Raw genomic sequence first — 24,565 nt, 5'->3', positions numbered from 1 at the left:
ATTAATGACGTGGATGAAAGGACTGAGCGTAATGTATCCAAGTTTGCTGACGACACAAAGCTAGGTGGGAAAGTAAGCTGTGAGGAGGACACAAAGAGTCTGCAAAGGGATATAGACAGGTTAAGTGAGTGGACAAGAAGGTGGCAGATGGAGTATAATGTGGGGAAATGTGAAATTATCCACTTTGGCAGGAATAGAAAAGCAGAATATTTTTTAAAAGGTGAGAGACTAGTATTATTTGGTACTATTATGCGGTACTTTATCCAATGCCTTTTGAAAGTCCATATATACAACATCAACCGCACTACCCTCATCAACCCTCTCCGTTACTTCATGAAAGAACTCAATCGAGTTAGTCAAATTCTTAGAGAGCTTGACAGGGTAGACGCTGAGAGGCTGATTCCCCTGGCTGGAGAGTCTAGAACTAAGGGGCATAGAGTCAGGATAAGGGGCCGGTCATTTAGGACTGAGATGAGGAAACATTTCTTCACTCAGAGGGTTTTGAATGTATGAATTTTTCTACCCCAGAGTATATTCGTTGAGTATATTCAAGACTGAGATCATGGATATTTGGACACTAAAGGAATCAAGGGATACGGGGATCGGGCGGGAAAGTGGAGTTGAGGTCGAAGATCAGCCACAATCTTAATGAATGGGGGAGCAGGCTCGAGGGGCCATGTGGCCTACTCCTGCTCCTATTTCTTATGTTCTTATGTTCTGACTTTCTTTTATTAGCCCATACTTTTCCAAGTGCCAATTCATTTTGTCCCGGATTATTGTCTTTAAAAGTTCCCCCACCATCGACGTTAGGCTGACTGGCCTGTAATTGCCAGGTTTATCATAAGAAAGTAAGAAATAGGAGCAGGAGGAGGCCATACGGCCCCTCGAGCCTGCTCCACCATTCAATCAGATCATGGCTGATTTTCGACCTCAACTCCACTTTCCCACACTATCCCCCTTTCCCTTGATTCCCTTAGTGACCAAAAATCTATCGCTCTCCCTCTAGACTGTTTTGAACAGGGGTGTAACATTTGCAATCTTCCAGTCCTCCGGCACAGTCCCCATATCTAAGGAGGATTGCAAGATTGTGGCCAGAGTCTCTGCAATTTCCACCCTTACTTCCCTCAGTAACCGAGGATGCATCCCATCTGGACCGGGTGACTTTTCTACTTTGAGTACTGCCAATCTTTTAAGTACCTCCTCTTTATCTATTTTTATCCTATCCAATATCGCTGCTCCCTCCTCCTTTACTGCTACAATGGCAGCATCCTCTTCTCTAGTGAAGGCAGATGCAAAGTATTCATTTAGTGTCTCAGCCACACCCTCTGCCTCCACAAGAAGATCTCCTTTTTTGTCCCTAATCAGCCCCACCCTTCCTTTGACCACCCTTTTACTATTTATATGCTTATAAAAGATTTTTGGGTTCCCTTTTATGTTAGCTGCTAATCTATTCTCATACTCTCTCTTTGCCCCTCTTATTCCCTTTTTTAGATCTCCTCTGTACTTTCTGTATTCAGCCTGATTCTCTACTCTATTATGAACCTTACATTTATCATAAGCCTCCTTTTCCTGTTTCATTTTACTCTCTGTATCTTTAGTCATCCAGAGAGCTCTAGCTTTAGGTGCCCTTCCTTTCCCCCTCCTGGGAATGTGTCCACTCTGTACCTGAACCAACTCCTCCTTGAAGGCATTGTTCAATTCCTGTTTTGCCTACCAATTTTTGATTCCAATCCACCTGGGCAAGATCCCTTTTTAACTCACTGAAATTATCCCTCCTCCAGTTAAGTATTTTCACATTTGATTTTTCCTTGTCCTTTTCCATAACTATTCTCAATCTTATGATATTGTGATCACTGTTCCCCAAATGCTCCCCCACTGAAACATGCTCCACTTGCCCCACTTCATTCCCCAGAACCAGATCCAGCGCTGTTTCCTCCCTGGGTGGGCTGGAAACACACTGTTCCAGAAAGTTCTCTTGTGCACATTTCAGGAATTCGTCCCCCTCTTTGCCCTTTACACTGATCCTGTCCCAGTCTATATTGGGATAATCGAAGTCCCCCATTATCACTATTCTACAGCTCTTGCATCTTTCCGTAATTTGCCTGCAAATTTGTTCCTCTATCTCCTTCCCACTATTTGGCGGCCTAAAGTATACATCCAGAGTCAATATACAGAGATTCAGTATACAGAGTCAATATAGAGTGAATCAATATACCGAGAGTCAATATAAAGCATCAATATACAAACGATCAATATACTGTCAGTGTATGTGTATATATATATAAATACACACACGCAGGGCATGGTAGCGTAGTGTATTGTTAATGAACTAATTGGGCCTGATGTTAGCAGGGCTGCGGGGTCTCGGCGGGGGGGCTATCGGGCGCGTGGGTAACGCGCCCGGTGAAATTAGTGGGTTTCCCGCGCGATCGTAGCAGGCAACCCACTAATTGGATCCACTTACCTGCTCCTCTGGGTTCCCCGCTGCTGATCTGCGCGTCGGGCGGGCTGCGCATGCGCAGTAAGATCTGTCAGCTGGAGGAGCTCTATTTAAAGGGGCAGGAGGCGCTCCAATGACCTCAGTAGGTCAGCCACAGTGAGTACACGTAGTCTTTCCCCTACACTCCGTCTGCCACAGCACTGCCCCCACCCCACATCTCCTTCGGCACTGCCAACACTACTCTGTCACATCACCCCTCATACCCACTCAAACCTCATCCCCATCTTACCTGCACCTACTCACCTCGCCAATACTCACCCCGCCACTACCACGCAACCCAATCCTCATACAATCTCATGGCTCTCTCCCATACTCACCCTCTCGTGCATCTCTCTCACAGTCAGCCTCACTCAACCTGTCACCACCTGTGCTGCAGCCACAGGGCATGCATCACATATGTGCAGTAGGCAGCGTAAGGCAAACGTGTCGTGAGCATGAAGGGGATGCACAAGGGTGTTTGAGGGTTTGTCATGGGTGTTATTTATATTGCATTTCAGAACAACTCACATCACACATTATATTGGCACGTCCTTGCGAATCCTGTCTGGTTTGTGCAATAATGCCCGCTCCTGAGGATCACTATGAGGACCCACCACTGATGCCACCCATTGTGTCACTGCAGAGTGGGTGTAGGTGTATTTGCAGGGTCTTCTGCGCAGACGACTGAGAGACATCGGCGATGTCCCCGGTTGCACCCTGGAAGGATGCGGAGGAGAAGTTGTTGAGGGCAGTGGTGACTTTGACAGCGACAGGTAAGAAGATGGTGCACGGGCCAGCCGGGAGCAGCTCGGCATGAAGGAGGCTGCAGATGTCCACGACTACATGTCGAGTGACTCTGAGCCTCCGTGTGCACTGCTGCTCAGAGAGGTCCAGGAGGCTGAGCCTCGGTCTGTGGAACCTGTGGCGAGGGTAGTGCCCTCTGCGACGCATCTCTCTCTGCGGTTGCCCTCCCTCCTGCTGTGCAGGTGGATGTGTCACAGCATTGTGTTGTGGAGCTCCACGTGTCAGAGGTGGACGGCGAGGCCGGTGAGGCTGGTGATGCTGTTCGCCCTCCGAGGAGGTCATGACTGCGGCTACGGCGGCCCCCATCCGCAAGATGTACATCTGAGGGGGTCCGCAAGGTAGGTACATGTCTCCGGACCCCGGGGTAAGTGTGCAAGTTGGTGACTTTGACCGTCAGGAGGAGGGTGGTGGAGGCCAAACTTTGTCCCAAGTGACAGAGTGGCCTCCTGCAATGGGTGAGGGTCTCCCCCCTCCACCTGTCAAATGGACCTTTGCAGCTGCCACAGGCTGACAGCTGCAACACGTCCATTCGAGCTGGGAGTGTTTCCTCCAGTGTGGGAAACAGTCCCAGTTTGCTCTAAAATCCCACCCCTCCTCACATAATCCCCTAATCAGGTCTGTTAATGACCTGAAATACCTAAATAAATACTTTCAAGTGGCATCCAGCTGGCTTTAATTGCCTGCGGGATTCCCACCAGCGGGGGCTGCACGCGCACGCCGGCGCGTCAGCGGGGAACCCGGAAGTGCGCGGGTTCGGGGCGGGCTCCGGTACCGCGCCGGGATTCTCCGATTTTCGGAGCCCCCCCGCGGGAAACGCACCCGATAGCGGGTGGTAAAATCGAGCCCATAGTCTGGAAAAGGTGAATTCAAATCCCACCATGGCAGTTTCAGAATTTAAATTCTGGATAAAAGTGACCATGAAACTTTCAGATTGTGGTAAAAACCCATCTGGTTCACTGATGTCCTTTAGGGAAGGAAACCTGCCGTCCTTACCCGGTCTGGGCCTATATGTGACTCCAGTCCCACACCAATATGGTTGACTCTTAACTGCCCTCTGAAGTGGCCCAGCAAATCATACAGTTCTATAAAATCTCAGGGTAACTAGGGATGGGCAATAAATGTCGGCCTTGCCAGCGATGCCCACATCTCGAGAATGAATTAAAAAGATTAAACCCATAACACATGTCAAGGGTGGGCAGCGGGGAGTACAATCTGACTGAGCTAAACACATTCTTTCAAAATGAGAGGGAAGGGACCAGGTAAGAAGCCAACAGCTTTGACCTGAATTACACAGAGAACAGATGGTGAATGTATCACAGAGCTGAATGTGTACACACGTCTACAATCAAAGGAAATCAATCGGGACTGCACAGCGTCCGCACCAGGCTGGACCTGGCAGTGTACGGATGAAATGCATCTCCCTTCTGCGTTTCCAGTTGTAACAACATAGCTGGTGCCTGAGCTGGCAGCACAGGTAACCGGGCATGGTAACAAACAAACTGTTTTACATGTGAGAGCGCCAGGCGGGGAGACAGGGAGGAGGAGAGAAGGGCACAGAAAGCATGGGAAAAGGAGAGTGAGAGAGGGGTGGATAGAAAGGGAGAGGAAAGAGAGGGGGGAGAGAAGGAAGGTTAGGGGAGAGGAGAAAGGGGAAGAGAGAGACAGAGAGAGGGGAGAGAGAGGGAGCGGGCAAGACAGAGGAGGAGAAAAAAAAAGATATAGACAAGGAGAAAGAAAGAGATAGACGGGGAGGAGAGGGGGGAAGAGAAATGGAGAGAGAAAAACAGACAGATCGTAGAGAGAGTGATAAATGGAGAGACGTGATAGATAGATGGAGAGAGAGGGGATGAGTTAGAGAGAGAATGATAGATATAGAGAGAGATACCGTTCGGGAGAGAGATAGTTCGGGAGAGAGAGATTGGGAGAGTGAGAAAGAGATACACAGGTGGAGAAAAGTGAGAGGCAGGCAGGAGGAAGGTGGAAAGAGAGGTAAACACATAAACTGAGAGCAAACAAAGTGAATACAAGTGAACAATGGGTGTCTAATGCTGAAGGTGAAGAAACTATTCACATACTGGGCAATGGGCCAGGATCGAGTGTCGAGAAATGACAGGAGATTAAAATCCCTGGTGTAGGTTACAGTGACTGAAAGGCAGAAAAGAATTCCCACAGAGACTGAACTCAAGTCCACAATTCATCCACTCCTCACCCCCCGTCCCGGCCTATCTCACACGCTCTAAGACAGTAAATCATCACCCGCACCCGCCCCCCTCCCCCCCTACCCTGCCCCTTAGGCTATGTGGGGGCTGGGAGAGTTACAGCCAATACTTGTTACTGGAAATTGTAAACAATTTTACAACACCAAGTTATAGTCCAACAATTTTATTTTAAATTCACAAGCTTTCGGAGGCTTCCTCCTTCCTCAGGTGAACGATGTTCATCGTTCACCTGAGGAAGGAGGAAGCCTCCGAAAGCTTGTGAATTTAAAATAAAATTGCTGGACTATAACTTGGTGTTGTAAAATTGTTTACAATTGTCAACCCCAGTCCATCACCGGCATCTCCACATCATTGTTACTGGAAGGCTGTGTTCTGGGCTGAGAGCCTTGGCAGACACAGGTCTCGGGATTCTAGACTAAGGTCGCCAACTCTGGTCGGGCGTATTCCGGGAGCTTTGATCACATGACCTCTAGCCTCTAACCGCCCCGCCCAGTTGAGCAGCCTCTTTCCCCCATCTGCAGCATTTTTATAACTAATAAACAGAATTGTTCAAAGAAAACGATTTTAAAAAATCTAATGCCCCTGGCGATTTTTCTCCCTGGATTTGCTCACAGCAGCGTCCAGGAGATTAATTCCTAATTCCTGGAGACTCCAGGACAATCCTGTGGAGTTGGCAACGTTGTTTTAGACCATTCCTGCCCTTGGTTTGGAGGGACCTCTCGCTGAGGCTGTGAGTGGCAGAGTGTTGGAGAAGCCTGGGAATCCATGTGATATAAAATACAGGGAGCAGCAGCAACATTTCCATCCAAACTCTCCAGAAAAAGGAACAATGCCTCAAGGCCAATAACCTGACACAGAGGAAATCTCTTAAGCTCTTTCCTTCACTCTCGGGTTCATCAAAACAAGGTTCTGTACATTTTGTTCTTGTTTCAAACATATTGCTAAATTTGAGAATTTATTTTGATTTGTTTAATCCTTTTTAATGCTCCACTTCCTCTGCAGGTTGCAAGCAGAGCACAGATAGATTTCATTATCGAGATATATTTCATCGACATATTTCTCACCAATAATATTAAACTAGAGGCAGAGGAGAAATCTGGAACCATGAACACTGCACCAAACCTGGTGCACAAGGGGCTAGGAGAGTAGAGGCTTCCCTTATTGTTTAACTGGCAAATACATCACATTACTGAATCACACCCAGAACACGAAGATTCCAGGGTGCGTCCCCGAGGTGAGGCGGCCGTGGGGAGAGGGGATGTCACTAAAACTGGACCTTGCTGCTCCTGTGAATAGAGAAGGGGAACATCAGCCAGCGTTCCCACTCCCAGTCTTATCCAGTGACTCATTCAGGAGAGTATCTGTGTGCAGGTACTGGGCGAGGTCAGCAGCAGGCTCGGTTATGACGCCTTCCCCAGCGGACTAGACCGTCATCACTCACTTCTGGGCTCACACATAAAGAATGGCCATTTAGGCAAGGGGTCTGTGGAACCTGTGCGTGCGTACCTTCAGGAGAGGTGAGGAAACCAATCACTGAGAGGGGAGAGTGCTCTGTTTAAGCATCGCTATGAAATGCAGAGTGTTAATCCTGAATATGCAGTAGCACCTTCAAGGAAATTCTGTCTCCCTTGGACCATTATCCCTTTTGTGATCACTTTTCCCATCTGTAAGCCAGCTTGTAAAGATTTATCTACTAACCCACCTGCCCCCCTAGACTTCTTGTTGACATTGTGCTCCCACTTGACAGTCTCATACTCGGTTACCTTAAAATGCATTTGCCTCCGATCCACCCACACATTTAATGCAACCTTTGTAACATTCTCCTCCGCTCTTCACAATTCACCATCTTCCCAAGTGCAATATCATCTGCAAACACCTTTGTGCTCCCTCCATTTATTCATGAGTTGAGTGAAAAGCACTGGTCCCTGGGAGACACCATTTTTCACTGCCCACCAATGGGAGAATATTCCTTTTAACGCAAATTCCCTGCCTCCCACCGGTTTGCGAACCGTGCCATGGTTTTGCTTCCCATCACCTCAATTATAGCCTGCAATCTCTGGGGCAGTTCCTGCAGGGCTAGAGTGATTGCACAGACAGTTTGGATTCATATAAAAACGAGGCAATAAATGAAGGTGGGGCATTGGGCCTCAAAGAAAGGCTCATTCACTCACAGCTGGAATTCCCCTGGGTCGGGGAACACTTTCAGCCGCCGGCTGGATTATTATCACAAAGCAGCTTTGTTTGGTCGATACACATCCTCGGACTAATCATAGTTAGAATCAGAGAATCAGAGAAACTTTACGGCACAGAAGGAGGCCATTTGGCCCATCGTGTCCGTGCCGGCCGAAAATGAGGTATCCAGCCTAATCCCACTTTCCAGCACTTGGTCCGTAGCCCTGTGGGTTTCGGCACTTCAGGTGCACATCCAGGTATTTTTTAAATGAGTTGAGGGTTTCTGCCTCTCCCACCCTCTCAGGCAGTGAGTTCCAGACCCCCACCACCCTCTGGGGGAAAACATTTCTCCTCAGCTCCCCTCTAATCCTTCTACCAATCACTTTAAATCTATGCTCCCTGGTTATTGACCTCTCTGCTAAGGGAAATAGGTCCTCCCTATCCACTCTATCTAGGCCCGTCATAATTTTATACACCTCAATTAAATCTCCCCTCAGCCTCCTCTGTTCCAAAGAAAACAACCCCAGCCTATCCAATCTTTCCTCATAGCTGAAATTCTCCAGCCCGGGCAACATCCTCGTAAATCTCCTCGGTACCTTCACAGACATACAGTAACTGTTTGAAAGCCAAACGGTGCACCTCAATCTCGAAATGTGTATTGTGTAAAATCTTATACTGATCCTATAAATAGGAGAATATCATACAAGGAATATCACACGGTGAATATTACATGGAGAGTATTAAACAGGGAGTATTACACAGCAGATATCACACAGGGAGTATTACACAGGGGATATCACACAGGGGATATCACACAGGGAGTATTACACAGGGGATATCACACAGGGAGTATTACACAGGGGATATCACACAGGGGATATCACACAGGGGATATCACACAGGGAGTATTACACAGGGGATATCACACAGGGGATATCACACAGGGGATATCACACAGGGAGTATTACACAGGGGATATCACACAGGGGATATCACACAGGGGATATCACACAGGGAGTATTACACAGGGGATATCACACAGGGGATATCACACAGGGAGTATTACACAGGGGATATCACACAGGGGATATCACACAGGGGATATCACACAGGGGATATCACACAGGGAGTATTACACAGGGGACATCACACAGGGAGTATCACACAGGGGATATCACACAGGGGATATCACACAGGGAGTATTACACAGGGGATATCACACAGGGAGTATCACACAGGGGATATCACACAGGGAGTATTACACAGGAGATATCACACAGGGAGTATTGCACAGATAGTATTACACAAGGAGTATTACACGGTGATTATTGAATGGGGAGTATCACACAGGGAATATACGAACATACGAATTAAAAGCAGGAGTAGGCCATTCGGCCCCTCGAGCCTGCTCTGCCATTTGATAAGATCATGGCTTGTGACCTCAACCCTACTTTCACATCTACCTGCTATAACCTTTGACTCCCTTGTTAATCAGGAATCTATCTAACTGAGCCTTAAAAATATTCAGTGACCCTGCCTCCCCCGTTCTCTGGGGAAGGAAGTTCCACAGACTCACGACCCTCTGAGAGAAAGAATTTCTCCTCATCTCCGTCTTAAATGGGAGACCCCTTATTTTTAAACTGTGGCCCCGAGTTCTAGTCTCTCCCACAAGGGGAAACATCCTCTCAGCATCTACCCCTTCTAGTCCCCTCAGGATCTTAAATATAGAAACATAGAAAATAGGAGCAGGAGTAGGCCATTCGGCCCTTCGAGCCTGCTCCGTCATTCGATATGATCATGGCTGATCCTCCATCTCAATACCATATTCCCGCTCTCTCCCCATTCCCCTTGATGCCTTTTGTGTCTAGAAATCTATCTCGCTCCTTCTTAAATATATTCAGTTATATGTTTCTTATATGTTTCAATAAGATCACCTCTCATTCTTCTAAACTCCAGTGTATACAGGCTCAACTTGTCCAACCTTTCCTCATAAGATAACCCCCTCATCCCAGGAATCGGTCGAGTGAACCTTCTCTGAACCGCCTCCAAAGCAATTATGCCCTTTCTTAAATAAGGAGACCAAAACTGCGCACAGTATTCTAGATGTGGTCTCACTAATGTCCTGTACAACTGTAGCAAAACATCCCTACTTTTATATTCCATTCCCCTTGCAATAAATGACAACATTCCATTTGCCTTCCTAATCACTTGCTGTACCTGCATACTAACTTTTTGTGATTCATGTACTAGGACACCCAGATCCCTCTGTACCTCAGAGTTCTGCAATCTCTCTCCATTTAAATAATATACTGCTTTTCTATTGCTCCTGCCAAAGTGGACAAGTTCACATTTTCCCACATTACACTCCATCTCCAAAATTTTCACCCACTCACTTAACCTATCTATATCCCTTTGCAGACTCCATGGGCTCGATTTTAGGGTCGGGTTTCCTGCGGGTTTCCAGCGGGGGGCCCCGAAAATCCCGATATGAGGTCATGTGACCGGATCGCGCCGCGATCCCGGCCACTTCCGGGTTCCCCGATGACGTGCGGGGCTGCGTGCGTGGCCCCCGCTGGTGGGAATCCCGCAGGCAATTAAAGCCAGCGGGGTTCCACTTGAGTGTACTTACCTTGCTTGTTGAGGTCAGTTAATGAGCTGAATCAGCTGTCAAAACAGGAAGTGTGGGATTTTACCTGCATCGCAGACTGTTTCACACACTGGGGGAAACAGTCTCCCTCCAACCAGGCGTGTTGCAGCCAGCAGCCTGTGGCAGCTGCCAAGGTGCACTCCACGGGGGAGAGCCTTCACCCACGCAGGAGGCCACCGCGTCACATAGGGCAACCCCTGCCCCCCACCACCCCCCGCCAAGCCAGAGGACAGACCGACACGAAACCGCAGCCCCAGTCCGAGGAACCACCCACCTACCCTGCACAACCCCTCAGACCAACACCTGCCAGATGGGTGGTGCGTGGACACCCTCGGAGGACGAACAGCATGACCAGCCCCAGCAGCCTCGCAGTCCACGCCGTCCGCCGCAGAGATGTGGAGCCCCCCAACACGGTGTTGTTGCACGCCCACCTGCACAGCAGGAGGGAGGGCTACCGCAGAGAGAGACGCATCGCAGAGGGCACTACCCTCGCCACAGGGTCCACAGACCGAGGCGAAGCTCCCCGGACCTCTCCGAGCAGCAGTGCACACGGAGGCGCAGATTCGCTCGACATGTAGTCGTGGAGATCTGCAGGCTCTTTCATGCCGAGCTGCTCCTGGCTGGCCCCAGCACCAAGTGCTTACCTGTCGTTGCCAAAGTCACCACTGCCCTCCACAACTTCTCCTCCGCATCCTTCCAGGGTGCAGCCGGGTACACCGCCGATGTCTCTCAGTGGTCTGCGCGGAAGAGCCCTGCAAATACACCTGCACCTACTCTGCAGTAACACGATGGGTGGCATCAGTGGTGGGTCCTCATAGTGATACCCAGGAGCGGGCATTATTGGACACAACAGACAGGATTCGCGGAGACATGGCAGTGGTGGTGCCAATATAATGTGTGATGTTTGTTGCTCTGAAATTCAATATAGGTAACACCCATGGCAAACCCTCAAACACCCTTGTGCACCCCCTTCATGCTCACGAAACATTTGCCTTATGCTGCCTACTGCACATATGTGATGCATGCCCTGTGGCTGCAGCACAGGTGGTGGCAGGTTGAGTGAGGCTGGCCGTGAGGGAGATGCACGAGAGGGTGAGTATGGGATAGAGCCATGAGATTGTATGAGGATTGGGTCGCGTGTTAGTGGCAGGATGAGTACTGGCGAGGTGAGTAGGTGGAGGTAAGATGAGGATGGGGTTTGAGTGGGTATGAGGGGTGATGTGACAGAGTAGTGTTGGCGGTGCCGAAGGAGATGTGGGGTTGGGGCAGTGTTGTGGCAGATGGAGTGTAGGGGAAAGACTTCGTGTTCTCACTGTGGCTGACCTACTGAGGTCATTGCAGCGCCTCCTGCACTGTATGCAGGTGGGCGATATGTTGGTTGCGCAGGTGACCCCCTCTGCCACCTCGAGCCAGGCCTTTTCTTGGTGGCAGAGGCTGGCCGCTTCCTCCCGCCCACCGGGTGGAAGATCTCTGTCTTCGCCCTCCTCCTCACCCCATCTGATGATACCTGGGGTGAGGCATCATTAAACTGGGAGCAGCCTTCCCCCTGGGCTGCTCCATGCTGAAATTTGTTCCATTGGTTGCAGCATCTGTCAGTGGAGGACTGCCCCTTTAACTAGAGAGCCTCCAGCTGACAGATCGTACTGCGCATGCGCAGCCCGCCCGACGCGCAGACCAGCAGCGTGGACCCCGGAGGAGCAGGTAATTGATTCCTATTAGTGTGTTGCCTGCTACGATCGCGCGGGCAACCCACTAATTTCACCGAGCGTGTTGACCACGCTCCCGAAACCCAACCCGCCGGAAACCCGCAGGCCTGGTAACATCGAGCCCCTTATGTCCTCTTCACAACTTACTTTCCTACCTACCTTTGTGTCATCCGCAAATTCAGCAACCAGACATTCAGTCCCTTCATCCAAGTCATTGATATAGATTGTAAATAGTTGAGGCCCAAGCACTGATCCCTGTGGCACTCCACTCGTTACATCTTGCCAACCTGAAAATGACCCATTTATGCCTACTCTCTGTTTCCTGTTAGCTAACCAATCCTTTATCCATGCTAATATGTTACCCCCATGTATATCATACAGGGGGTGTAAAATCGGGAAAATTGAAAAGGGAGTATTCCACAGCTAGTATTATACAGGCAGTATTATATAGGGAGCATTACACAGGGAGTATTAGACAGGGAATATCACATAGGGAGTATTACGCAGGGAGTATTAGATGGGGAGTATTACAAAGGGAATATCACACAGGGAGTATTACGCAGGAAATATTACACATGGAAAATTGCACAGTGACTATTCCACAGATAGTAATACAATGGGAGTATTACACAGGGAATATCACACAGGGAGTATTACACTGGGAATATCACACAGAATAGCACATAGGGAGGATGACACAGGAAATATTACACATGGAAAATTGCACAGTGAGTATTCCACAGATGGTAATACACAGGGCGTACTACACAGGGAATAGTATACAGGGAATAGTATACAGGGAATAGTACACAGGGACTGTCATGCAGGGAGTATTACACAAATAGCATTACATGGGGAGTATTACACTGGGATTATTACATAGTGAATATTACACTGGGGGTTTAACATGGGGAATATTACACATGGAGTATCACACAGGGACTATCATACAGGGAATATTACTCGGAGTATCACACTGGGAGTAATACGGGGATAGGGTGGGGAGTGGGACTAGCTGGATTGCTCTTGCATAGAGCCGGAGCGGACTCGATGGGCTGAATGGCCTCCTTCTGTGCTGTAACCTTTCTATGATTCTAATACACTGGGAGTAATACACCGGGAATAGTACAGAGGGAGTATTACACAGGGAATATTACACAAGAAGTATTAGACAGGGAGTATTACATAGGGAGTGTCACACAGGGAGTGTCACACATGGCTCATTTCTCAGCCGGCGCGGACACGATGGGCCGAATGGCCTCCTTCTGTGCTGTAAATTTTCTATGATTCTATTTCTAACCCACGACCTTCTGACTCAGCGGTGAGAGTGCTACCCACTGAGCCACGACTGTTTTTGTTCTTCTCTGGCTGGGCGGTTATCTGGTGAATAATCAGTCGGAGCAGATCTCCCGCCCTTTGCACATCCTGCCCGTCTCTCATTCCACTGAATTCAACAGAAAACCAAAATCCACCCCATTACGTCATCAAATGTAATTGGAGAGAGCGATCAAGAGCAGTGACGGCACCCACAGATCATCACCAAGTGTTTGTGATGTAGACCGGGGGAGTAGAACGTTCACTAACAACAAATTAGAGATTCAAAGGCTGACAGAACGATTAAACTGAAAACAAATGCCACTGGCAACCACTAAACTAAAACCAGGCTTTGCTGCCCCACGCCAAGGAGGATTTAATAAGATGGATTTTTGTTTTTGTCTCCAGATGAATTTTGAGATGAGTAATTGTACCAAGGTAGGAATCAGCATAAAGGCAGCCAGCTCTTCACTGTATCACAGTAGGTGCAGCACAGGAGCAGGCCATTTGGCCCATTGTGCCTGTGCTGGCTCTTCGAACTTATTCGGTGAGTTAGACCCACAAGCAGGATCAAAGGGAACACCCGTGGCAGCCGTTCTTCAAGGCCCATGTCAACCAATCATAGAATCTTATTGCAAAGAAGGAGGCCATTCGGCCCATTGCCAATCTCCTGGGCCAAACCTCATTACCGCGCACTCTTACCCGTGGGTTTGGGGTGGAATGTGGCTCCTGTAAGCAGCAGACTATAGGAATAGGCAGCTCAGGAGCAGCAGAAGAGGAGGGAGGGATATGGGAGTGTGATCCAACACCCCTGGATGTGATTTAACTGCCTCCAACCATCCATTGCAACTCTTGATCCAGTGACGCACGGTTATTGGAACACCAATGACAGGGGTCGCATGATGTCCCCATAGTTGGGTAGCCGTATTCAGCAGGCTATCACCTCCGATGGAAAATTCTGGAAATAGCGTCCATCAGGAAGGAACTGGAACATGGGTCCGCTGACTAATTCTCACCCACTGCTGGCTCTAGGTCCCCTTGATATCAGGTGGAACAGGAGCGCACCTGGTCTCCATCCAATGTCTCCTGCTGGAAAGTGAACGCGTGTGGATATTGGGTGAGGAATGGGATCAGGTTTGGCCTCCATGCCCTCCTCTTAACCCCCCCCTCGTCCCCCCTAACCCCTCTCCTACCCATCTTAACTCTTCTCCTCCATTCACCCCCTTCCCCCTAAACCCCCTTCCTCCCCATCTTAACTCCTTTCCCTGTTCACTCCCCTCCCCCCTTAACCCCCCTCCTCCCCACTTTAACCCTCTCCTCCTTAATCCCCTCCCCACCTTAAACCCCCTCCTCCCCTTAACCCCACTTCTCCCACCCCACAGCCTGGTGACCAGACTGTGAACACTATTTTGTGTGTGCAGAGACGTGGCAGATACTGGAGGGCTGAGGAGAATTGGAGGGGAGAACCATCGGGGCGGAAACATTGTTCAGTATTTCTCTCCTTCAATCAGCAAAGTGCTCGCAATTTTCTGTTCAATAATTTTTTTTAACGACCTCAGACGTTGTACCTTATCAGTAATTTGAAGGGTTCTGATGAAATTTGTAACGAGTGCAGTAAAGCCACTGACTCACTCCAGAAAACGCAGCCCAGCTATAAATACACAGCCGGGGTCCTGTTCAAATGCAGCAGAATCGTTGCTGTCACAATACTCAGTTACCTGGAGACCGCAGACATCAGAGGCAATGTTGCAAAAGATTCCAGCAATTACCATGCAATGAGTGAAGAGCCCACTCAGAATACTAAATACTTGGAAACAAAGTGGGAGGTAAATCTCCTAATAAAGTGTTTAATTAGCTGAACCACGGCCAGAATAATACAGCAATATCTTAAAGTATGATCTTTAAAACACTGAATACCCAGTGAGATCTGTTCAGAATCTCTCTTCAAATATTTGATCAGTTTAATCAGGTAATCTTCAAACATCCTCAGCTCTGCTTCTTCATCTACTCTATAATCAGGCTCAATATTAATTTCAGAACACAAGGATCCACAACTCCTTGGAGAGAGGAAGCTTTACTCTGTATCTAACCCGTGCTGTACCTGCCCTGGGAGTGTTTGATGGGACAGTGTAGAGGGAGCTTTACTCTGTATCTAACCCGTGCTGTACCTGCCCTGGGAGTGTTTGATGGGACAGTGTAGAGGGAGCTTTACTCTGTATCTAACCCGTGCTGTACCCGCCCTGGGAGTGTTTGATGGGACAGTGTAGAGGGAGCTTTACTCTGTATCTAACCCGTGCTGTACCTGCCCTGGGAGTGTTTGATGGGACAGTGTAGAGGGAGCTTTACTCTGTATCTAACCCGTGCTGTACCTGCCCTGGGAGTGTTTGATGGGACAGTGTAGAGGGAGCTTTACTCTGTATCTAACCCGTGCCTCATGTGTTCAATTGAGTTCTTTACCAGCTGGACTGTTGATGTGACATGAGGTACCAGGTTTGCCTTCTGTGAACAGAAGCAATCCAAGGTAACAATTTAGCTCAGTGCCCATAGTCACACAGCCTGCTGACACTCACTGTCCAGTCTCACACATGGAGAATGAGCAATGGAGGAAGTGGATAGCTCTTTTGGAGAGCCACCACAGACACAATGGGCCAACTGGTCTTCTTCTGTTGTAGAATTCTGACTGGGCATGTGGGTGAGATATCAGAGGGTGTTGGAACCCACACTCCCCAGTGAGAGTCGGCAACTTCAAGTGAGGGGAGACGTGAAAATGGCAAAATAAAACTATCCAATTGGAAAGAGCTTATGCACATTAATACTGGAGCCAATTTTGAGAAATGATGGCCGAGGTTTTGCTGTATCAGGGCATCTAACGCCGTCTGCCGATAGAGAGACTTGCCTTAGCACGATTAGGTTTCTAAATTTTTTGCGGGCAAGTTGCTGAAAGTGTGAGCTGATAACGGGCAGCGAGGGAAACAGGGACATCTGGGACCTGAGTGAACAGAGCAAGCAACTGGGTATCTCCCTCACCAATCAGAGCGAAGGATTGGGGAATGACCAGCGCAAGGACGGAGAAGTGTAAATTCGAGTGGGTGAATTCAATGTCAAATCAGGTACAGAAAGAGAAATAAAGAGAGGGGAAGAAAGATCGGATTAAGAGAGAGAGAAAAAAGAGACAGAAAGAAAAACGAAGAAAAACAAATTAAATTTAAAATTTTACATTTTTAAAATCTCCTAAAACAATTCACCACCTGAAGGAATGAGGCTCCACACTTGTAATCGTTTAATTTTCTGTGCCAGAGGAGGTTAATTGGCAGTAATTAACACTTACCATGTTGTTTAAAGGATACTTAGACTGAAAGGACAAGCCCTAACTTTCTGTGGCGAGTTTAGTTTGTATCCACCGTGAAGATAAAGTAACTTCACGCCATTCAATGTATTTCACCGGTGAGGCAGACGGTGAGTTGCCGTTTTCGCGAAGCTGACGGTGGAGCAGCACATCTCGGTCAGCGACTTCCTGGGGTGGGCCTTTAACCGCTCATCTGCCCCTCGCCTGAAGTTGCTGTACCATTTACGCATAAATAATGGAGAGTGCCATTCGCCTCACCGTTACTTTGACAGCAAAATCTGGGCCAATGTTTTTAGAAACAAGGAACGAGTCGTTCTCCTGGATTAGGGTGTGGGCTCACTCACCCACTCTCCTGTTTAACTAACTAACGGCCTGAGTTGCCCAGCTGGTTTCTCTTCGAAACCTGTACTTCAGCCAAATTATATTTATCTCTTGAAGAGATAATTACTGACGTGTGAGGAAGAAGCCCCGGAGAGCTCCTGATAATAAACGGAACGCAAGCTCGCTCGGAATTAAAGACCACGATGAATAAATCTCTGTGCATGAATCACAGGGCTTGTTATCTGGATGAATTTGATTCGAACATTCACCGATGGAAAAGGACAGCAGCTGCCTTCCTTACCTGCCGGGGGCGAGGTTGATACGGTGAGCTGCTCTCCAGGTCAGCCAGAATACTGGTCAAAGAGTCGATCTCTGCGTCCAGGCTTGAACGTCTCTCCTCCAGCGTCTTTTTACCTGTCTGAAAAACAGGAGATCACCAAAACAGTCAGCTTGCGATCAACAACCTTCCTCGAACACCATCCTATCGCAGAGCGTGACTGAACAGTAAACTTAAGAGTCACCACAGTGCTGAAGGGAACATAGGAACAGGAGGAGGCCATTCAGCCTCACTTGCCCGTTCCACCATTCAATTAGATCATGGCCTACTAACACGGCCCGTCACCGCCCCGGTCTCAGCTTATCTGCTGCTGAAACCCTCATCCATGAATTTGTTACCTCCAGACTTGACTATTCCAATGCTCTCCTGGCCGGCCTCCCATCTTCCACCCTCCATAAACTTGAGCTCGTCCCAAACTCTGCTGCCCGTATCCTAACTCGCACCAAGTCCCGGTCACCCATCACCCCGTGCTCGCTGACCGACATTGGCTCCCGGTCCGGCAATGCCTTGATTTTAAAATGCTCATCCTGGTTTTCAAATCCCTCCATGGCCTCGCCCCTCCCTATCTCTGTAACCCCTTCAGCCCTACAACACTCCGAGATCTCTGCGCTCCTCCAATTCTGGCCTCTTGCGCATCCCCGATTTTAATCGCTCCACCATTGGCGGCCGTGCCTTCAGCTGTCTAGGCCCTAAGCTCTGGAATTCCCACCCTAAACCTCTCCGCCTTTCTCTCTCCTCCTTTAAGATGCTCCTTAAAACCTACCTCTTTGACCAAGCTTTTGGTCACCTGTCCTAATATCTCCTTATGTGGCTCGGTGTCAAATTTTGTTTGATAATCGCTCCTGTGAAGCGCCTTGGGATGTTTTACTACAGTAAAGGCGCTGTATAAATGGGAGTTTTTTGATGTTGGGTATCTCAACTCCATTTACCCATCAATTCTCCGTATCCGATACCCTCACCCAGCAAAACACTATCGATCTCAGCCTTGAAAGCTCCAATTGACCCCCAACATCCACAGGTTTTTGGGGGAGAGAGTTCCAGATTTCCACTCCCCTTGTGTGAAGAAATGCTTCCTGATTTCATTCCTGAAAGGCCTGGCTCTAATTTTAAGCCCGCTGTTAAAACAATTTCCCCACCCCCAAACTCGGCACTCCCCCCACAACTCGGCCTCCCCTCCCCACTTCAGCCCCCACTTCCCCCCTCGGCCTACTGGCCCACCCCCCGCCCCAGCTCGGCCTCCCTCCCTCCCCACTTGGCCTCCCCCCAATCCCCTGCCAGCTTTAGCAGAGTTAACCTGAGTGGTGTTGAGTAGGAGGGAATTCTACTAGAAAGGTTGCAGGCTATAGAATCATAGAAAGTTACGGCACAGAAAGAGGCCATTTGGCCCATCATGTCTGTGCTGGCTGAGAAAGAGCGATCCAGCCTAATCCCACTTTCCAGCACTTGGTCCGTAGCCCTGTAGGTTACGGCACTTCAGGTGCACATCCAGGTACTTTTTAAACAAGTTGAAGGTTTCTGCCTCTCCCACCCTCTCAGGCAGTGAGTTCCAGACCCCCACCACCCTCTGGGTGAAAACATTTCTCCCCAGCTCCCCTCTAATCCTTCTACCAATCACTTTAAATCTATGCCCCCTGGTTATTGACCTCTCTGCTAAGAGAAATAGGTCCTTCCTATCCACTCTATCTAGGCCCCTCATAATTTTATATACCTCAATTAAATCTCCCCTCAGCCTCCTTTGTTCCAAAGAAAACAACCCCAGATTATCCAATTTTTTCTCATAGCTAAAATTCTCCAGCCCTGGCAACATCCTCGTAAATCTCCCCTATATCCTCTCTAATGCAATGACATTTTTCCTGTAATGTGGTGACCAGAACTGTGCGCAGTACTCAAGCTGTGGCCTAACCAATGTTTTATACAGTTCCAGCATAACGTCCCTGCTCTTAATAAAGGAAAGTATCCCGTATGCCTTCTTAACCATCTTATCGACCTGTCCTGCTACCTTCAGGGATCTGTGGACATGCACACCAAGGTCCCTCACTTCCTCTACACCTCTCAGTATCCTCCCATTTATTGTGGACTCCCTTGCCTTGTTTGCCCTCCCCAAATGCATTACAACCTTACACTTCTCTGGATTGAATTCCATTTGCCACTTTTCTGCCCGCCTGACCAGTCCATTGATACTTTCCTGCAGTCTACAGCTCTCCTCCTCACTGTCAACCACACGGCCAATTTTTGTATCATCTGCAAACTTCTTAATCATGCCCCCCACATTCAAGTCCAAATCATTATTATACACCACAAAAAGCAAGGGGCCTTGTTCTGAGTCCTGCGGAACCCCACTGGAAACAGCCGTCCAGTCGCCTTAACCATTTCCTTTTGCTTCCTGCCACTGAGCCAATTTTGGATCCAATTTGCCACTTTCTCTTGAATCCCATGGGCTTTTACTTTTTTGACCAGTATACCATGTGGGACCTTGTCAAAAGCCTTGCTAAAATTCATGTACACTACATCAAACGCGTTACCCTCATCGACCCTCCTTGTTACCTGCTCAAAAAATTCAATCAAGTTAGTCAGACACGACCTTCCTGTAACAAATCCATGCTGACTGTCCTTGATTAACCCGTGTCTTTCTAAATGACGGTTTATGCTGTCCCTCAGAATTGATTCCAATAATTTGCCCAGCACCGAGGTTAGACTGACTGGCCTGTAATTACTCGGTCTATCTCTTTCTCCCTTTTTGAACAACGGTATAATGTGAGCCGTCCTCCGCTATCTTTGATAATACTCCTTCCCCTCTGCCTTGACCACACGACCCCAGGCAGAGGAGACTCCCAGAGGGCAGAGTCTACACTCATTCGTCCAACATCGTCACCCACTGTCTGCAGGAGGTCCTTCCAGTGACTCTCATTCCCTGTGGTGAGCTCTCTGGCGGCTCGAGGGAGCCCATCGTCTTCAAGACTGAGGTCACTATTTGCTGGGAGTCTTCAGACAGAAAGATTTGAAAACTATTGCCAATCAGCACCATTTTTAAAAATTAATTCTCGAGGTGTGAGCAACACTGGCTGGGAATTGTGTACTGCCCATCCCTAGTTGCCTCCAGTAGGTGGTGGCAGACTTCAGATGGCAATAAGAGTCAACTATACAATGTGGGACTGGAGTCACGTGTAGGCCAGACCAGGTAAGGGTGGCAGGTTCCCTTCCCTGGAGGACATCAGTGAAACAGTTGGATTTTTACAATAACCCAGCAGTTTTCATGGTCATTCTTCTGATGCCAGGCTACAGATTACCAGATTTATTGATAGATTGGATTTAGATTGATGACCTATGGGTATCTAGTTCATCTCCAGTTTTTTTGGGTGGGGGTGGTGGGTCAGGGAAGGCAGCTATTACGAGGTGACTATGGGTGACCGGGGAGGCTGGGATCTTGCTTTGTGCTATGAGCTGGCAGGTCACGGTTATCAAGAACAACTGAGGTTTGGGAGCCATTTTTCAGCGATGAACGCAGGGTGCTGGTTAGGAGCGGAGGGAGAGGGAATTCATAGAATCGCACAACACAGGAGGAGGCCATTCGGCCCATCGTACCTGTGCTGGATCTTTGAAAGAGCTATCCAATTAATCCCACTGCCCTGCACTTTCCCCACAGCCCTGAAAATTTTTCCTTTTCACTCGACTACCTTCAGTATTGGAATTGTCACGTGGGGAACAGATGGGGGAGGATGAAGGAGAAGGATAGACCACGAAACTACTGGATTGTCGTAAAAACCCATCTGGTTCACTAATGTCCTTTAGGGAAGGAAACCTGCCGTCCTTCCTGGTCTGGCCTACATGTGACTCCAGACCCACAGCAATGTGGTTTATTCTTAATTGCCCTCTGAAATGGCCTAGCAAGCCACTCAGTTGTAAAATCTCGCTAAAAAAAGTCATAATAAAAATAAAACCGGACGGACCACCCAGCATCGGACCACTAGGCACAGGACATGACAATGGCAAACCAAGCCCAGTCGACCCTGCAAGGTCCTCCTCACTAACATCTGGGGACTTGTGCCAAAATTGGGAGAGCTGTCCCACAGACTAGTCAAGCAACAGCCTGACATAGCCATACTCACAGAATCATATCTTTCAGCCAACGTCCCAGACTCTTCTATCACCATCCCTGGGTATGTCCTGTCCCACCGGCACGACAGGCCCACCAGAGGTGGCTGTACAGTGATATACAGTCAGTAGGGAGTGGCCCTGGGAGTCCTCAACATTGACTCCGGACCCCATGAAATCTCATGGCATCAGGTCAAAAATGGGCAAGGAAACCTCCTGCTGATTACCACCTACCGCCCTCCCTCAGCTGATGAATCAGTCCTCCTCCATGTTGAACACCACTTGGAGGAAGCACTGAGGGTAGCAAGGGCACAAAATGTACTCTGGGTGGGGGACTTCAATGTCCATCACCAAGAGTGGCTCGGTAGCACCACTACTGACCGAGCTGGCCGAGTCCTGAAGGACATAGCTGCTGGACTGAGCCTGTGGCAGGTGGTGAGCGAACCAACACAAGGGAAAAACCTACTTGACCTCGTCCTCACCAATCTACCTGTCGCAAATGCATCTGTCCATGACAGTATTGGTAGAACTGACCACCGCACAGTCCTCGTGGAGACGAAGTCCCATCTTTGCACTGAGGATACCATCCAATGTGTTGTGTGGCACTACCATCGTGCTAAATGGGATAGATTCAGAACAGATCTAGCAGCTCAAAACTGGGCATCCATGAGGCGCTGTGGGCCATCAGCAGCAGCAGAATTGTATTCCAGCACAATCTGTAACCTCATGGCCCGGCATATTCCTCACTCTACCATTACCAACAAGCAAGGGGATCAACCCTGGTTCAATGAGGAGTGTAGAAGAGCATGCCAGGAGCAGCACCAGGCGTACCTAAAAATGAGGTGCCAACCTGGTGAAGCTACAACACAGGACTACATGCATGCTAAACAGCGGAAGCAACATGCTATAGACAGAGCTAAGTGATTCTACAACCAACGGATCAGATCAAAGCTCTGCAGTCCTGCCACATCCAGTCGTGAATGGTGGTGGACAATTAAACAACTAACGGGAGGAGGAGCCTCTGTAAACATCCCCATCCTCAATGATGGCGGAGTCCAGCACGAGTGCAAAAGACAAGGCTGAAGCGTTTGCAACCGTCTTCAGCCAGAAGTGCCGAGTAGATGATCCATCTCGGCCTCCTCCCGATATCCCCACCATCACAGAAGCCAGTCTTCAGCCAATTCGATTCACTCCACGTGATATCAAGAAACGGCTGAGTGCACTGGATACAGCAAAGGCTATGGGCCCCGACAACATCCCGGCTGTAGTGCTGAAGACTTGTGCTCCAGAACTAGCTGTGCCACTAGCCAAACTGTTCCAGTACAGCTACAACACTGGCATCTACCCGACAATGTGGAAAATTGCCCAGGTATGTCCTGTCCACAAAAAGCAGGACAAATCCAATCCGGCCAATTACCGCCCCATCAGTCTACTCTCAATCATCAGCAAAGTGATAGAAGGTGTCGTCGACAGTGCTATCAAGCGGCACTTACTCACCAATGCTCAGTTTGGCTTCCTCCAGGACCACTCGGCTCCAGATCTCATTGCAGCCTTTGTCCAAACATGGACAAAAGAGCTGAATTCCAGAGGTGAGGTGAGAGTGACTGCCCTTGACATCAAGGCAGCATTTGACCGAGTGTGGCACCAAGCAGCCGCAGTAAAATTGAAAACTCTCCAGTGGCTGGAGTCATACCTAGCACAAAGGAAGATGGTAGTGGTTGTTGGAGGCCAATCATCTCAGCCCCAGGACATTGCTGCAGGAGTTCCTTAGGGCAGTGTCCTAGGCCCAACCATCTGCAGCTGCTTCATCAATGACCTTCCCTCCATCATAAGGTCAGAAATGGGGATGCTCTCTGATGATTACACTGTGTTCAGTTCCATTCGCAACCCCTCAAATAATGAAGCAGTCCGAGCCCGCATGCAGTAAGACCTGGACAACATCCAGGCTTGGGCTCATAAATGGAAAGTAACATTCATGCCAGATAAGTCCCAGGCAATGACCATCTCCAACAAGAGAGAGTCTAACCACCTCCCCTTGACATTCAATGGCATTACCATCGCCGAATCCCCCACCATCAACATCCTGGGGGTCACCACTGACCAGAAGCTTAACTGGACCAGCCATATAAATACTGTGGCTACAAGAGCAGGTCAGAGGCTGGGTATTCTGCGGCAAGTGCCTCACCTCCTGACTCCCCAAAGCCTTTCCACCATCGACAAGGCACAAGTCAGGAGTGTGATGGAATACTCTCCACTTGCCTGGATGAGTGCAGCTCCAACAACACTCAAGAAGCTCGACACCATCCAGGACAAAGCAGCCCGCTTGATTGGCACCCCATCCATCACCCAAAACATTCACTCCCTTCACCACCGGCGCACAGTGGCTGCAGTGTGTACCATCCACAGGATGCACTGCAGCAACTCGCCAAGGCTTCTTCGACAGCACCTCCCAAACCCACGACCTCTACCACCTAGAAGGACAAGGGCAGCAGGCACATGGGAACAACACCACCTGCACGTTCCCCTCCAAGTCACACACCATCCCGACTTGGAAATATATCGCCGTTCCTTCATCGTCGCTGGGTCAAAATCCTGGAACTCCCTTCCTAACAGCACTGTGGGAGAACCTTCACCACACGGACTGCAGCGGTTCAAGAAGGCGGCTCACCACCACCTTCTCAAGGGCAATTAGGGATGGGCAATAAATGCCGGCCTCACCAGCGACGCCCACATCCCATGGACGAATAAAAAAAAACGTGGGAAGCAGATGAGTGACGATGAGGGAGAAGGACAGCAGAAGCATGATGGGCGGAATGGCCTCATTCTGTGCTGTTTTATGAGGGAGAAGGACGGACCATGTCGGGATCAGATGGGCGAAGGGAGGGAGGACGAATATCTCCATCAGCCTGGGAGCCAGACCTCAGATACAGCAACACTTTAGCAAGCCAGGGAAGTAAGACTTTATGGAAAGGAGACCACAACAAGGCTTTAAAAACAAACACAAGCAACAGGAGTTGAGAAAAGCAGGAGGCCGGTCGAGGGCAGAAGAAAGGTTTTCCAAAAACTTAAACACTGTCCCTGGGGCCTCAGATAGTCAGAGCTGTGGAACACAGGGTCATGGCACGACC

General features: G+C 49.1%; 1 protein-coding gene across 17 annotated transcripts in view; it reads right to left on the bottom strand.

Moving 5' to 3' along the window:
• lpp (LIM domain containing preferred translocation partner in lipoma) overlaps positions 1-24,565 on the bottom strand; it is a 507,683-nt gene that overhangs the window by 135,667 nt on the left and 347,451 nt on the right. For all 17 annotated transcript variants that reach the window (XR_010965395.1, XR_010965397.1, XR_010965396.1 and 14 more), the window contains one exon: positions 17,310-17,426. Coding sequence is in view for 12 of the 17 variants with exons in the window: in XM_067994826.1 (XP_067850927.1) it covers positions 17,310-17,426 (117 nt within the window). In the remaining 5 variants the exon portion in view is untranslated. The remainder of the gene's footprint in view (positions 1-17,309; positions 17,427-24,565) is intronic.

This window comes from Heptranchias perlo, chromosome 13 (genome assembly GCF_035084215.1).
Source record: "Heptranchias perlo isolate sHepPer1 chromosome 13, sHepPer1.hap1, whole genome shotgun sequence".
NCBI classification, from domain to species: Eukaryota; Metazoa; Chordata; class Chondrichthyes; order Hexanchiformes; family Hexanchidae; genus Heptranchias; species Heptranchias perlo.
This window is presented reverse-complemented; position numbering and strand designations above follow the sequence as displayed.